Source organism: Trachypithecus francoisi, unplaced genomic scaffold (assembly GCF_009764315.1).
Source record: "Trachypithecus francoisi isolate TF-2019V2 unplaced genomic scaffold, Tfra_2.0 Lachesis_group7, whole genome shotgun sequence".
NCBI classification, from domain to species: Eukaryota; Metazoa; Chordata; class Mammalia; order Primates; family Cercopithecidae; genus Trachypithecus; species Trachypithecus francoisi.
The window spans coordinates 79,959,937-79,976,502 of record NW_022681472.1 but is presented as its reverse complement, the minus strand read 5'-3'; the positions used below and the strand labels follow the sequence as shown (position 1 = coordinate 79,976,502).

Below are 16,566 nucleotides of genomic sequence, written 5' to 3'. Positions count from 1 at the left end.
AAAAGAAACTATGAAATAAATCACTTGTAATAAAGAGTGCTTTCTTTATTCACATGCTGAGTCCTTTATGCTAGCAAGAAAAATAGAGAATATAGAATTTCTTTCTCATGGAGCTAAACAAAGAGCCTACTTGCTGATTAATGAAACTGAGATAAAAGCATCACATATTATGTTTGACTATGTTATGTTCTCCATCATAAGGTACATATCTCTTTTTTGTTTTCCCCATTTTCAATCCAAAGAGACAAGGATTTTTGCCAAATTGTTCTACTAATGGAACCCATCTTAGCCCATCTAAGATGTGAACATCTTTATTCCAGTAGACATCAAGGTTTGTGAAATAGATTTTATATATTACCAGCCATCATAGTACACTGTATAGGTGGTGGTGACAGGACATAAATTGTACGTGTTATTAATCTCTTCAGATGCAAATTAACTTAAATTGAACTTGCGATTTTGTTCTTTCCCAGTTTAAACCAAATTCTTTGTTTCATGAATAAAAAGAAAATTTAGTAAAATTTCCTGTTTTTTTGTTATAGCTGCTTACAAGGTGAATAAAATAAAAGTGTTTTAGACAGTCTGCAAACAATATAGTCCTGTGCTTTTCCAGTATTTTATCCGTTAAAATTCCTGAAGTTGATCATAAAGAATCTACAAGTAAGAAAAGTTTGGGGCTGTACTACTACTTCTACTTTCAAAACATGTGGATAACGTTGTTTTCAGTTTGTTTCAATTAATAACAACAGCAGCAAGTAATTACCATTTATGGATACCCTGCTATGTTTAAGCATTGTGCTATATGATTTGCAAACATTCATTTAATGTTTACGGTAACCCTGTAAGGCAGGCATTATTTCTGTTTTACAGATGAGGGAACTGAGGCTCAGAGTGGCTACCTGCCACAGAGCATGTGATTGATCTTGTATCACCCCAACCACTGCTGCCTTGTAACTGAATTTCAGCCTCAACAGCAAACTCCTAAGTTTATCAGCAAACTCCTAAGTTGATAACTCCTTAGTTATCAAGCATTAATCAAACTATTAGTTACTATAAAAACTTGTCCTGAAATATTACAATTTAAGAAAATTTGGGCAATACCAGATAACATACAAAGACAGAAAAATACTCAGGTGAGGTCACATAAAAGCCAATAATGGGCCGGGTGTGGTGGCTCACACCTGTAATCTCAGCAGCTTGGGAGGCTGAGGGAGGAGAACTGCATGAAGCCAGGAGTTCAACACCAGCCTGGGCAACATAGCAAGACCCTGTCTCTACAAAAATTTTAAAATTAGCTGACTGCAGTGGCATGCACTGTAGTCCTAGCTACTCAGGAGGCTAAGATGGGAGGATCCCTTGAGCCCAGGAGTTTGAGGCTGCAGTCAGCTATGATGGTGCCGTTGCACTACAGTCTGGTTGAGAGTGTGAGACCTTATCTATTAAAAAAAATTAATGAATAAGGGCCGGGTGCAGTGGCTCACACCTGTAATCCCAGCACTTTGGGAGGCCGAGGCGGGTGGATCACGGGGTCAGGAGATCAAGACCATCCTGGCTAACACAGTGAAACCCCGTCTCTACTAAAAATACAAAAAATTAGCCAGGTGTGGTGGCAGGTGCCTATAGTCCCAGCTACTCGGGAGGCTGCGGCAGGAGAATGGCATGAACCCAGGAGGTGGAGCTTGCAGTGAGCCAAGATCACGCCACTGCACTCCAGCCTGGGTGACAGAGTGAGACTCCGTCTCAAAAAAAAAAAAAAATTAATGAATAAGAAAAAAATAAAAATAAAAGGCCAGTAAGGCCTAATGTTTTCCCCCTTTTTTGAAAGCAGAAAAGTTCCCCAAAATTCTTCTTCAATACCTTTATTTGTTAGTTTTTGCTTTATTTTTGTAATCAAATAACAATACAAAAACACACAAATACCCTGCCAGTATCAGGTGCACCACAATCATGAAAGATAAAATAATCCCTATGCAATTAAATGACCATCAGCTACAGACCTTTGCAGCAGCTACAACTGACCCATTCTGGCTTCACATTCATAATATGCATCTCTGCATATTATTCATAAAATATATTCTGAATCCAAAAAATTAGATGAAATCATGGGCAACTCAGGAGTCCTAACCTTCCTACTTGTCTACCTTTTGCACTAGTAGGAAATAAAATGGGAGGAAGGGAATAGGATATATCTAATAATTTCCAAAGTATCATTCCCACAGGAATAAGTAGGGAAGATGGGGCCTCAGTTATCAGATCCATATACCAATTATGTCAAGAGGCAAAAGAAAACTGTCAGTACTGAAGCTAAGAAGTCTCACTACTCCTTAATGGCAAACTGTCCTTGGACACTGGCTCAGAATTAGTGAGTTAATTACTAGAAAAAGAACCAAGTTCTTCAGCTGACCAAGAATTACGTAATGGGATAACTTGGGGAAAAGGCTCTTCATTAAAAATTGTAAGACAGAATTCAGGAATCCTGCCTTCTATTCTGGCTTTGGTCAAGACAGTGAGGTCATATCACTAGATAACTCAGTCGGCAGCACATGAATTAGAACACACAATCATTAAAATATCCAATCTCTAAACCCAGTGTCTTCAATACTCTATCCCAGTTCTACTCAATGTTACAATTCCTTTTGGAGAGCAAACCCTCCAGAACACATTTCTACAGTCTTTATAGGAAATATTTATGGGTCTGTCAAGAATGATGATCTTGAATGAAAGAACCTTCTATAATATCCAATACAGCAGCTGCTGATCAGATAGAGCTACTGAACACTTAGAAAGTGGCTAGTGTGACTGAGGAACTGGATTTAAAATTTCAATTAATCTTAATACAAATAGTTACATATGGCTAGAGGCTATGGTATTGGACAGTATAGTTCTAGCTGCTACAATAGTTTATTTTTAGTGGCTAAAAATGCATTTGAAAAAAAAAATCTTTTCCTTCTTAAGGCCCAACAAAATAGCCAGGAAATCACATTATTTGCTCAAAAATACCCTTTATCTGGGTAAACCCCTGCGGCTGGTAATGATGTATCGCTACCCAGTAAGGGAAGAGAAAAAGTAATTCAATAGCAATTCTAGCTTCAGGTTCTCACGGTTCCTTTGCTTAATCTCAGGATTACTCTGTACATTTCTTTTGAAGCTATTACTATCTTACCTTAAATTTTTTAAAGTCCTCCTTTCTTCATCCTTGGTGGATGAATCTCTCACTGGACAGATCCAATAACATGGTGATTGGGGTCTTCCCATCCTTTAAACTGGGAGGTTGACTTTTTCCAAATGTTTTAACAAACACATCAAAGAAACTTTATAGCACAACAATCACAGAATACCTACATTGTCGTGGTCCGACAAGGAAGAAAAAACCATCACCAGGCTTTGGGACTCAGGAAGATGAATTTGACACTGAAAATGAAGGGATGAGGGGCACTTCCCCTGAACAGCTTTTCCAAGTCCATTCACGAGGAAAATCCCCAACATCAGGAGACTCAAAAGGCTTTTCTATGTGAATTTTCCGATGCTGACTGAGGTAGGCACTTCTGCTGAAGCATTTCTCACAGCTGGTACATTTGTAAGGTTTTTCCCCTATGTGGGTCCTCCGGTGCCTGATAAGGTTAAAGCTCTGACTGAAGCATTCACCACAATCAGGACATTTATAAGGTTTCTCTCCTGTATGTGTCCTTTGGTGAATCACCAGGGTGGAACTCTGACTGAAAGTTTTCCAGCACTCAGAACATCTGTAAGGCTTTTCTCCTGTATGTGTCCTCTGATGTCTAATGAGATGGGAGCTAAGGCCAAAACTCTTTCCACATTCACAACATCTATATGGTTTTTCTCCTAACTGCATTCTGCATTCTTCTATCACATTGCAGTTGTGACTCAAACTTTCTTCATATTCAGAACTTTCATAGGATTTCTCTCCTGTGTGCATTTTCTGGTGTGTAATAAGGTTTGAACTACGACTAAAATTCTTCCCACATTCTGGACATTGATAAGGCTTTTCTCCTGTATGTATTCGCTGATGTTTTATTAGAGTAGAATTACAACCAAAGCTTTTTCCACACTCGAGACATTTGTAGGGCTTCTCACCTGTGTGTGTCCGCTGGTGGCGAATGAGGCTGGAACTCTGACTAAAACTCTTCCCACAATCAGGGCACTTATAAGGTTTTTCTCCAGTGTGAGTCCTCTGATGTTCTATTAGGACATAGCTATGACTGAAGCCTTTTCCACAGACAGAACATTCATATGGTTTTTCACCTGTATGTGATCTGTGATGCTGAGTAAGGTGAGAGCTGCTGCTGAATCTCTTCCCACACTCGGGACATTTATAGGGTTTCTCTCCCGTGTGAGTTCTCTCATGGATAATAAGATGGGAGGTATTGCTGAAGCTTTTCCCACATTCACCACACTGGTAGGGCTTCTCTCCTGTGTGCATTCTTAGATGCTGAATCAGGTGAGAACTGTTACAAAAGCATTTTGCACACTCAGAGCATTTATAAGGCTTTTCTCCTGAGTGGGTCCTCTGGTGAGTACGCAAATGAGAACTATTACTGAAGCTTTTCCAACATTCGGAACATTTGTAGGGTCTGTCTACAAAGGATGGATTCTGCTGCACATAGGCATTGGTATGTTCTCCTGGGTCCCATTCCTGGTGACTGGGTTTTTCCTCCTCTTTAACTATAAAATTTCCCCAATTCTCTGACTTGCCATCATTCTCACAGGAATCATGACACCAAATCTCATCTTGAACCCATGTCAGTGGCATTTCTTTTGCATCCTCATGCTTATAATGTTGTGGTCTATGTCTTTTAGACCATTCTGAAGGTTTCTCTTTAAGTTTATCTGCTTTAGGATTATTGTGGTGAACAGTTTCCAAATTATTCATACTTTCATCTCCTGCAAGAATAAACAAATATTCTAACCATATTCTGCACCTCTGCCAGAGAAGTAAATTCTAAACTGCAGTGGAAGAGAGGAAATAACGCTGTAAAACCTCATAAATATCTCATATTAAAAAGTTTTTAAAGACAGTTTCACTTCTTTTCCCCTGTTTACCAGAAGCAGGTGGATTTTTTTTTGTACTTAGCAACTACACTAATGCATTATTTGAACCATTATTGGCAAAGGGAACATCAATCTAAAAACAAATGCATTAAATTTTGTTCTAGAAGACTTAAGAGAAAAAACAGGATTGATGTGAATAGGAGTGAAATTGAACAGGATACCATCTCAGGTAAAAACTAGACAATAGCTTTGCTAAAATCTGAGCAAATGCTATAGAAATAACAATAGCCACCATTTATTAAGAACAGTAGCTTTGGATGGGGTATTTCACTACTTCTAAAATATATGTGAAATCGGTATTATTCATTTTCTTAAAGATGAGAACAATGAGGCTGAAATAATTAACACAGCTTATAAGTGACAGAACAAGGAATTAAATTAAGGTTTGTCTCATTCTAGTGTCCTGTTCTTTCTACATCAAATTTCCTAAGGATTCAGACCATCGTCTTGATCCCTCACCTGTGAAGGGGCTTTTCAAACTCTCCCTCTCCATAAAGCTGTTAGAATCTGAGACCAACAGTTTTTTTTCTTGCTCCATCACAATGATCACAGCCAAGTTAGAGATCAGAAACCCTGTGGAAGGAAATAAATTATGTTTGGAGGTATATGTTAAAGTTTATGCTTCCTCCTTCCTTCCCAACCATTCCAACACAATAGGAGGCACAGAATGTTCCATGAACCATACTGAAAATAAGAAACACAACTCTTAGCAGCCCTTTTAGAAAATCTTATCTCAGATCCAAATGTTTAGAATTAAGGGTTAACCCTGAAATAACAATGCAAAAACGTAAATCTTCGGGGGGGCACGCCCAAGATGCCTGAATAGGAACAGCTCCAGCCTCCAGCTCCCAGCATGAGCGACACGGAAGATGGGTGATTTCTGCATTTTCAACTGAGGTACCGGGTTCATCTCACTGGGGAGTGCCAGACAGTTGGCACTGGTCCGTGGGTGCAGCCCGACCAGCAAGAGCTAAAGCAGGGTGAGGCATCACCTCACCTGGGAAGCGCAAGGGGGAAGGAAATTCCTTTTCCTAGCCAAAGGAAATTGAGACACACAACACCCGGAAAATCAGGTAACTCCCACCCTAATACTGCGCTTTACCAAGGGTCTTAGCAAACGGCACACCAGGAGATTATATCCCACACCTGGCCCAGAGGGTCCCACGCCCACAGAGCCTCCCTCATTGCTAGCACAGCAGTCTGAGATCTAACTGCAAGGCAGCAGCGACACTGGGGGAGGGGCGTCCGCCATTGCTGAGGCTTAAGTAGGTAAACAAAGCCACTGGAAAGCTCGAATTGGGTGGAACCCACAGCAGCTCAAGGAGGCCATCCTGCCTCTGTAGTCTCCTCCTCTGAGGACAGGGCATAACTAAACAAAAAGCAGCAGAAACCTCGGCAGAGGTAAATGCCCCTGTCAGCATTGAAGAGAGCAGTGAATCCGCCAGCATGGAGGTTGAGATCTGAGAATGGACAGACTGCCTGCTCAAGTGGGTCCCTGACCCCTGAGTAGCCTAACTGGGAAACATCCCCCACTAGGTGCAGATCGACACCTCACACCTCACACGGCGGGGTACACCCCTGAGACGAAGCTTCCAGAGCAAGAATCAGACAGCAGCACTTGCTGTTCAGCAATATTCTATCTTCAGCCTCTGCTGCTGATACCCAGGCAAACAGGGTCTGGAGTGGACCTCAAGCAAACTCCAACAGACCTACAGCTGAAGGTCCTGACTGTTAGAAGGAAAACTAACAAACAGAAAGGACACCCACACCAAAACCCCATCAGTACGTCACCATCATCAAAGGCCAAAGGCAGAGAAAAACCACAAAGATGGGGAAAAAGCATGCAAGAAAGCTGGAAATTCAAAAAATCAGAGCGCATCTCCCCCTCCAAAGGAACGCAGCTCATCGCCAGCAACGGAACAAAGCTGGGCAGAGAATGACTTTGACGAGCTGAGATAAGAAGACTTCAGTCGATCAAACTTCTCAGAGCTAAAGGAGGAACTACGTAACCAGTGCAAAGAAACTAAAAACCTTGAAAAAAGAATGGATGAATGGATAACTAGAATAATCAATGCAGAGAAGACCTTAAAAGAACTGATAGAAATGAAAACCATAACACGAGAACTACGTGACAAATGCACAAGCTTCAGTAACCGACTCGATCAACTGGAAGAAAGAGTATCAGCAACTGAAGATCAAATGAATGAAGTGAAGTGAGAAGAGAAGTGTAGAGAAAAAAGAGTAAAAAGAAATGAACAAAGCCTCTATGAAATATGGGATTCTGTGAAAAGACCAAATCTACGTCTGACTGGTATGCCTGAAAGTGACAGGGAAAATGGAACCAAGTTGGAAAACACTCTTCAGGATATCATCCAGGAGAACTTCCCCAACCTAGTAAGGCAAGCTAACATTCAAATTCAGGAAAGACAGAGAATGCCACAAAGACACTCTTCGAGAAGAGCAACCCCAAGACACATAATTGTCAGATTCACCGAAGTTGAAATGAAGGAAAAAATGTTAAGGGCAGCCAGCGAGAAAGGTCAGGTTACACACAAAGGGAAGCCCATCAGACTAACAGCAGATCTCTCGGAAGAAACTCTCCAAGCCAGAAGAGAGTGGGGGCCAATATTCAATATTCTTAAAGAAAAGAATTTTAAACCCAGAATTTCATATCCGGCCAAACTAAGTTTCATAAGTGAAGGAGAAATAAAATCCTTTACAGACAAGCAAATGCTTAGAGATTTTGTCACCACCAGGCCTGCCCTACAGGAGATCCTGAAGGAAGCACCAAACATGGAAAGGAACAACAGGTACCAGCCACTGCAAAAACATGTCAAAATGTAAAGTCCATCGATGCTAGGAAGAAACTGCATCAACCAGCGAGCAAAATAACCAGCTAATATCATAATGACAGGATCAAGTTCACACATAACAATATTAACCTTAAATGTAAATGGACTAAATGGTCCAATTAAAAGACACGGACTGGCAAATTGGATAAAGAGTCAAGACCCATTAGTTTGCTGTATTCAGGAGACCCATCTCACATGCAGAGACACACATAGGCTCAAAATAAAGGGATGGAGGAAGATATACCAAGCAAATGTAAAACAAAAAAACAGCAGGGCTTGCAATCCTAGTCTCTGATAAAACAGACTTTAAACCATCAAAGATCAAAAGAGACAAAGAAGGCCATTACATAATGGTAAAGGGATCAATTCATCAGGAAGAGCTAACTATCCTAAATATATATGCACCCAATACAGGAGCACCTAGATTCATAAAGAAAGTCCTTAGAGACTTACAAAGAGACTTAGACTCCCATACAATAATAATGGGAGACTTTAACACCCCACTTTCAACATTAGACAGATCAACAAGACAGAAAGTTAATAAGGATATCTAGGAATTGAACTCAACTCTGCACCAAGCAGATCTAATTGACATCTACAGAACTCTCCACCCCAAATCAAGAGAATATACTTTCTTCTCAGCACCACATCACATTTATTCCAAAATTGACCACATACTTGGAAGTAAAGCACTCCTCAGCAAATGTAAAAGAACAGAAATTATAACAAACTGTCAGACCACAGTGCAATCAAATTAGAACTCAGGACTAAGAAACTCAATCAAAACCGCTCAACTACATGGAAACTGAATAACCTGCTCCTGAATGACTACTGGGTACATAACCAAATGAAGGCAGAAATAAAGATGTTCTTTGAAACCAATGAGAACAAAGATACAACATACTAGAATCTCTGGTACACATTTAAAGCAGTGTGTAGAGGGAAATTTATAGCACTAAATGCCCACAAGAGAAGGCAGGAAAGACCTAAAGTTGACACCCTAACATCACAATTAAAAGAACTAGAGAAGCAAGAGCAAACACATTCAAAAGCTAGCAGAAGGCAAGAAATAACTAACATCAGAGCAGAACTGAAGGAGACAGAGACACAAAAATCCCTCCAAAAAATCAATGAATCCAGGAGCTGGATTTTTGAAAAGATCAACAAAATTGATAGACCACTAGCAAGACTAATAAAGAAGAAAAGAGAGAAGAATCAAATAGATGCAATAAAAAATGATAAAGGGGATATCACCACCAACCCCACAGAAATACAAACTACCATCAAAGAATACTATAAACACCTCTACACAAATAAACTAGAAAACCTAGAAGAAATGAATAATTTCCTGGACACTTGCACTCTCCCAAGTCTAAACCAGGAAGAAGTTGAATCCCTGAATAGACCAATAGCAGGCTCTGAAATCGAGGCAACAATTAATAGCCTACCAACCAAAAAAAGTCCAGGACCAGATGGATTCACAGCCGAATTCTACCAGAGGTACAAGGAGGAGTTGGTACCATTCCTTCTGAAACTATTCCAATCAACAGAAAAAGAGGGAATCCTCCCTAACTCATTCTACAAGGCCAACATCATCCTGATACCAAAGCCTGGCAGAGACACAACAAAAAAAGAGAATTTTAGACCAATATCCCTGATGAACATCGATGCAAAAATCCTCAATAAAATACTGGCAAACTGAATCCAGCAGTACATCAAAAAGCTTATCCACCATGATCAAGTGGGCTTCATCCCTGGGATGCAAGACTGGTTCAACATACGCAAATCAATAAACGTAATCCAGCATATAAACAGAAGCAAAGACAAAAATCACATGATTATCTCAAAAGATGCAGAAAAGGCCTTTGACAAAATTCAACAGCCCTTCATGCTAAAAACTCTCAATAAATTCGGTATTGATGGAACGTATCTCAAAATAATAAGAGCTATTTATGACAAACCCACAGCCAATATCATACTGAATGGGCAAAAACTGGAAAAATTCCCTTTGAAAACTGGCACAAGACAGGGATGCCCTCTCTCACCACCCCTATTCAACATAGTGTTGGAAGTTCTGGCTAGGGCAATCAGGCAAGAGAAAGAAATAAAGGGTATTCAGTTAGGAAAAGAAGAAAGTCAAATTATCCCTGTTTCCAGATGACATGATTGTATATTTAGAAAACCCCATCATCTCAGCCCAAAATCTCCTTAAGCTGATAAGCAACTTCAGCAAAGTCTCAGGATACAAAATCAATGCGCAAAAATCACAAGCATTCTTATACACCAGTAACAGACAAACAGAGAGACAAATCATGAATGAACTCCCATTCACAATCGCTACAAAAAGAATAAAATACCTAGGAATCCAACTTACAAGGGATGTAAAGGACCTCTTCAAGGAGAACTACAAACCACTGCTCAGTGAAATAAAAGAGGAAACAAACAAATGGAAGAAATACCATGCTCATGGATAGGAAGGATCAATATTGTGAAAATGGCCATACTGCCCAAGGTAATTTATAGATTCAATGCCATCCCCATTAAACTACCAATGACTTTCTTCACAGAATTGGAAAAAACTGCTTTAAAGTTCATATGGAACCAAAAAAGAGCCCGCATTGCCAAGACAATTGTAAGCCAAAAGAACAAAGCTGGAGGCATCACGCTACCTGACTTCAAACTATATTACAAGGCTACAGTAACCAAAACAGCATGGTACTGGTACCAAAACAGAGATATAGACCAATGGAACAGAACAGAGCCCTCAGAAATAATACCACACATCTACAGCCATCTGATCTTTGACAAACCTGACAAAAACAAGAAATGGGGAAAGGATTGCCTATTTAATAAATGGTGCTGGGAAAATTGGCTAGCCATAAGTAGAAAGCTGAAACTGGATCCTTTCCTTACTGCTTATACAAAATTAATTCATGATGGATTAGAGACTTAAATGTTAAACCTAAAACCATAAAAACCCTAGAAGAAAACCTAGGTAATACCATTCAGGACATAGGAATGGACAAGGACTTCATGTCTAAAACACCAAAAGCAATGGCAACAAAAGCCAAAATTGACAAATGGGATCTAATTAAACTAAAGAGCTTCTGCACAGAAAAAGAAACTATCATCAGAGTGAGAACACTTTTACACTGTTGGTGGGACTGTAAACTAGTTCAACCTTTGTGGAACACAGTGTGGTGATTCCTCAAGGATCTAGAACTAGAAATACCATTTGACCCAGCCATCCGATTACTGGGGATATACCCAAAGGATTGTAAGTCATGCTGCTATAAAGACACATGCACATGTATGTTTATTGCAGTACTATTCACAATAGCAAAGACTTGGAATCAATCCAAATGTCCATCAGTGACAGACTGGATTAAGAAAATGTGGCACATATACACCATGGAATACTATGCAGCCATAAAAAAGGATGAGTTTGTGTCCTTTGTAGGGACATGGATGCAGCTGGAAACCATCATTCTCAGCAAACTATCGCAAGAACAGAAAACCAAACACTGCATGTTCTCACTTACGGGTGGGAATTGAACAATGAGATCATTTAGATACAGGAAGGGGATCATCACATACCGGGTCCTATTGTGGAGGGGGGGAGGGATAGCATTAAGAGATATACCTAATGTAAATGACGAGTTAATGGGTGCAGCACACCAACATGGCACATGTATACATATGTAACAAACCTGCCCGTTGTGCACATGTACTCTAGAACTTAGAGTATAATAAAAAAAAAAAAAGTAAATCTTCACATTAAAGGTTTGAGGATCAAGCTTCAAAGACAGAATACTAATCCTCATTGTCCACGCATAGCTTAGAAACACTTTTAATTTAAAAAGCAAAGTATTTTTTTTAAAAGACACCAATAATAAAACTTTTATAAAGACTTCAAGGAATCAATATGCACACATAAGCAGCTAAAGAAAAAAAAGCACGCTGTTTAGTTTCAAAAGAGTAACTTGGTCTTGACAGAAAGAAACCTTTGAAGTGAATTTCAAAGGAAAGTTAGGATTTACATAACCAGTAAAGAGAAATTAGGACAAAGCAGAGGTGGAATAATTATAGCCAATAACCCTGCAATATAAAAAGGAGCCTCAAGAGGACCTCTTCCTCCTTGCACTTAGTTCCTAAGTCTATCATATTCACAATACCCATTTCAGCCTAAACTTTGTCTTCTGGAGCCAACAATCACTAACCTATTTTAAGGGACTAGAAAATGTTCCATCCTGGCTATGCGGTGAAACCCTGTTCTCTACTAAAACTACAAAAAATTAGCCGGGCGTGGTGGCACGCGCCTGTAGTCCCAGCTACTCACGGGGCAGAGGCAGGAGAACCGCTCGAACCCAAGAGGCGGAGGTTGCAGTGAGCCAAGATCGTGTCACTGCACCACTCCAGCCTGGGCGACAGAGCAAGATTCCGTCTCAACAACAAAAAATAAGAAATAAAAAGAAGAAAATGATGTGATCTACCACAGGAAGGCAATGACATATGGACTTCTGGCATCCATTTCAGAATATAAAGAATATCATTATTTGGGAGAAAAAATAAGGACATAAAAGGATATACAAAAGCACACATTTTAAAAACAAAAAACAGTATCTGTATTTATATTGTATTTTCACCATTGCTGCCTATTATGCGCCAGGTAGTGAATGAAATAATTTCCACACATTTGTCATTTAATTCTTACAATAGCCCTCTGAGGTGTATGAACAACTACCAGCATTTTACAGGATGAGTTTAAAAGGTATTAAGAAACTTTCCTAAGGTCACCTAGAAAGTGGTAGAGCAGGATTGAGCTCCAAGTCTGTCTGGATGCTGACCTTTTTCACCCTCTTACCTAATTATCATAAACTAGAATGGGAAGCAGAGCTGGGCATAATGCCAAACTACAAATAATCCTCAAAGAGTCCCTTTATTTTAGAATATATTGACTGGCGTTTTAGAAAACAGATCTACATTCCTAAACCTTGTAACAAAGTGAGTCGACATTCCATAAGTACACTCAGCAAGTAGGGATATGTCCTAGAGAAACATGAAACTAGTCTACATTACTAATATCCCCAGTGTTTGAGTGAGGGGAGGGAAAAAACCATACACCTGAATGCAAAAAAAGGAAGGGGGTGGAGTTGTTCGAATGGAGTTACATATTTTGCTGTCCTAAGTTACATATTGTTATCAAAGTGTTCACAAAATAAGCTTGAGTCTGGGTAACACATTACCACCCTCCCACCCGCCATTTTCCCTACTAAAATACTATTAAATTTGGCAGCAAAGCAGCCCCCGGAACAGTGGCTCAGCAAAACGGTGGCAAATGCAAGGCCATAAAGGGCTGCCATTAAGATGTCTCTCCACGGGGAAGGAGTGTTTTCACTGTTACAGAGCAACTAGCTGATCAGAGTGGGGCCGTGCTTTGATCAGAAATCCTTCAAAGAAAATGCACTGCCTGACGCCTAGTTTTAAGAACCAATGGCAGGGACAAGTTGGAGACGCTGGGGGGTGAAGTTCCAGGATACTAAACGGTCTCCGGCCGACAAGATCCCTTAAGGGACCCCGCGGACAAGGAAGACGGTGGCCCGCCAGTGGGAGATGCTGGGCCTTCGCCCCTGGCAGCAACGGGATCTCTCTGCGGACGTCCACTGCAGCCTGGACGGAGCTGTTTCCACTGCTCTAGCCCGCAACCCTCGGCTCCCTTTCCCCCAAGAAGGAACTCACTGTTCTGGGTGCTACACCCAAGGCGCCCTGCACCCCCAGCAGTCCAGGAGGAAGGCGCCCCCCTCTCCCTCTGACCCCACCAACCCAGGGTCCTAAACTCTCAAACCCGGAAGGCAGAAACAGGAAGTTACCCCCATCTCCCCTGGCGGCTTTGCTAGGGCCGCTCTAGGAAGCAGTGATGGCCAACTCTCGTTGATCTTAACCCTTAGGGTCCTGGACCAGAAGGAGCGTGGGGGTGGATTTCCTTTCCTTGTGCTGTGACCAGTCAGCTGTGAACCTCATTCCTGTCACTTGTCAGGCGGCTTACGACAGAGGCCTGATTGGAGCTTATACCTTTCCTTGCCATCAGAATATCATCACATTAATTATCATCACTATTAGAATCTAAATCAATCTAGTATTTTTTTTTTGAAACGGAGTCTCGCTCTGTCACCCAGGCTAGAGTGCAGTAGCGCGATCTCGCCTCACTGCAAGCTCCGACTCCCGGGTTCACGCAATCCTTCTGCCTCAGCCTCCCGAGTAGCTGGGACTACAGGCACCTACCACCACACCCGGCTAATTTTTGTATTTTTAGTAGAGATGGGGTTTCACCGTGTTAGCCAGGATGGTCTCGATCTCCTCACCTCGTGATCCGCTCGCCTCAGCCTCCCAAAGTGCTGGGATTACAGGCGTGAGCTACCGTGCCTGGTCTCATTCTAGTATTTTTAAACACGTATTGTTTCTGTTCCCACCGCTGTGAGCGTGGATATATATTTACTTATCTGTGAATGTTAGAAAGCCAAGGCATCCATTCACATATAAAACAATTCGTTTACAAGGCACCCTTATTAACTCCTGGAAAAGTATTTAATCCCTCCTCTTTCATTACAGAGAAAATAGAAGCCAGTCCCTTCATCTCACCTCTACCAAATATAGAAATCCACTCAAGTCTGCACACTGCCATTCTGTTTCTTCCTTCCTGTTACAACACAGAGTCCCTCTTTGGCGGTGTTTTTTTTCTTTTTGTTTTTTTTTTGTTTGCTTGTTTTGTTTTGTTTGAGATGGAGTCTAACTGTGTTCCCCAGCCTGGAGTGCAATGGCAGGATTTTGGCTCACTGCAACCTCTGCCTCCCGGGTTCAAGCAATTCTCCTGCCTCAGCTCTCCAGTAGCTAGGACTACAGGCATGCGCCAGCCACCACGCCCAGCTAATTTTTGCATTTTTAGTAGAGACGGGTTTCACCATGTTCCCAGGACGGTCTTGATCTCTTGACCTCATGATCTGCCCACCTCGGCCTCCCAAAGTGCTGGGCTCTTTGGTATTTTAATAAGCCCTTTACTGGTACTAACTTTCCTACCCATCTTCTTGGAAACTTCACACTATCAACTAAACTCTCAATCCCTCCACCCCCATCGCCAAATGGTCCCTCAGCTTTTCTTTCCTCTTTTTACTCACAATGTTTCCATTTCACCAATTTTCCACTAACCTTAACATTTCTCCTGCAACAACAACGAAAAATCACTAGCATCACCAATGACCTCCATGATGTCAGTTAGTGCAATTGGTATTTTTTAGTTCTCAGGTCATTTTTCAGGAGGTTTGATATGGCTAAGGACTCGTCTTCTAGAAACACTCTTTTGAGGTGATACCACATTCTCCTCCTTTTCTTCCAACATCTCTAGTCAGTCCTGTTAGTCTCTTTTCCAAGTCAGTCACTCAAGATCATCCTCTCCTCTTATCACTGAATGTTCTCTGCCTAGGCAATCTCATCCACTCTCACATTTTCAAATACCACCTAGGCACACAACTCAAAAATTTGCTTCTCCAGCCCAAGCTACGTGTCTTAGCTCTTCACTCATAACCAGTGGTCTACTTGGCATCTCACACAGGAAGTCTCAATAACACCTCAAAACCAAAATGTCAAAAATCAAAATCATAATCTATCTTCTCTCTCACTATTCTTCTCCGTATACACATATAAACACAAAATAAAACAAAATAAACCTGTTTCTCTTCCAATATTCTTTCAACCATCCATCCAGTTATATGGAAACCCAAAAGTCCTTCTTTTCACTTCCCTTTCCTTACCTTCCATATACAATTAATAAATAAGCCTCATCCATTGTGTAATAAATAATTCTCACCTGTAGTTGTTTCTCCTAACCACCTGGGCCACCTCTATTCTGGCAACCATCACCCCTCACTTGGAAGGATTTCTATGCCCTCCTAACAGTCCTATAGATACCCATCCTTGCTCCCTCTCATGCACTCTTCCCTGTTGAATCCAGAGGGATCTTTTCCAAAAATGAACCTGATTCTTCCATGTTCCTTTACCTAACTGAAGCTTACTCATCCTTCAGATTTCAGCTTACACATCACTTTCTCACAGAAGCTTTCCAGGCTCTTCGACATGCTCTTCTCCTATCATATCTTCTTTTTCCATTGTAGCCCATGTAATGACTGCAACTTTATGTTTGTGTGATTGATGCATTATTTTGCCTCTCCATCCAGAGAGCAAGTTCCATGAGAACAGGGCCTGCCTCCACTTTTGCTTATGATTCTATCTTACAACTTAGCACAGTGCCTGACCCCTTCATTCATTTATTTAACAAATATTTGTTGAAAGCCTACTGTGTGCCTGTTACTGTGTTATCTTCTATACTGAGGATACACCAGGGCACCAAACATTGTGGGGAGATCATAAATGAACATCAACAAAAAGTAAACAAATGTATGTTAAGCAGTGATGAGTATTAGAAAAAGAAGTAAAGGAAGTTAAAGAAAGTGTACTATTTCAGGTGATCAGGGAAGTCCTCTCCGTAGGGAGACATTGCAGCAGAAGTATGAAGGAAGAAAGGCGTGGGCCTCATCCTTATGTAAGGGAGGAACAATTAAGACAGGAACAGTAAGAAAAAAGACTCTGAGAT

General features: G+C 40.9%; 1 protein-coding gene across 1 annotated transcript; it reads right to left on the bottom strand.

Moving 5' to 3' along the window:
- Positions 1-1,858: 1,858 nt before the first annotated feature.
- On the bottom strand, positions 1,859-14,050 carry ZNF572 (zinc finger protein 572). The gene is made up of 3 exons (XM_033202955.1): positions 13,662-14,050; positions 5,530-5,643; positions 1,859-4,902 (listed from the first exon to the last, which is right to left on the bottom strand). The coding sequence occupies exons 2-3, from the start codon at positions 5,606-5,608 to the stop codon at positions 3,392-3,394; spliced, it is 1,590 nt and encodes a 529-aa protein (XP_033058846.1). The 5' UTR covers positions 5,609-5,643; positions 13,662-14,050; the 3' UTR covers positions 1,859-3,391.
- Positions 14,051-16,566: the final 2,516 nt, after the last annotated feature.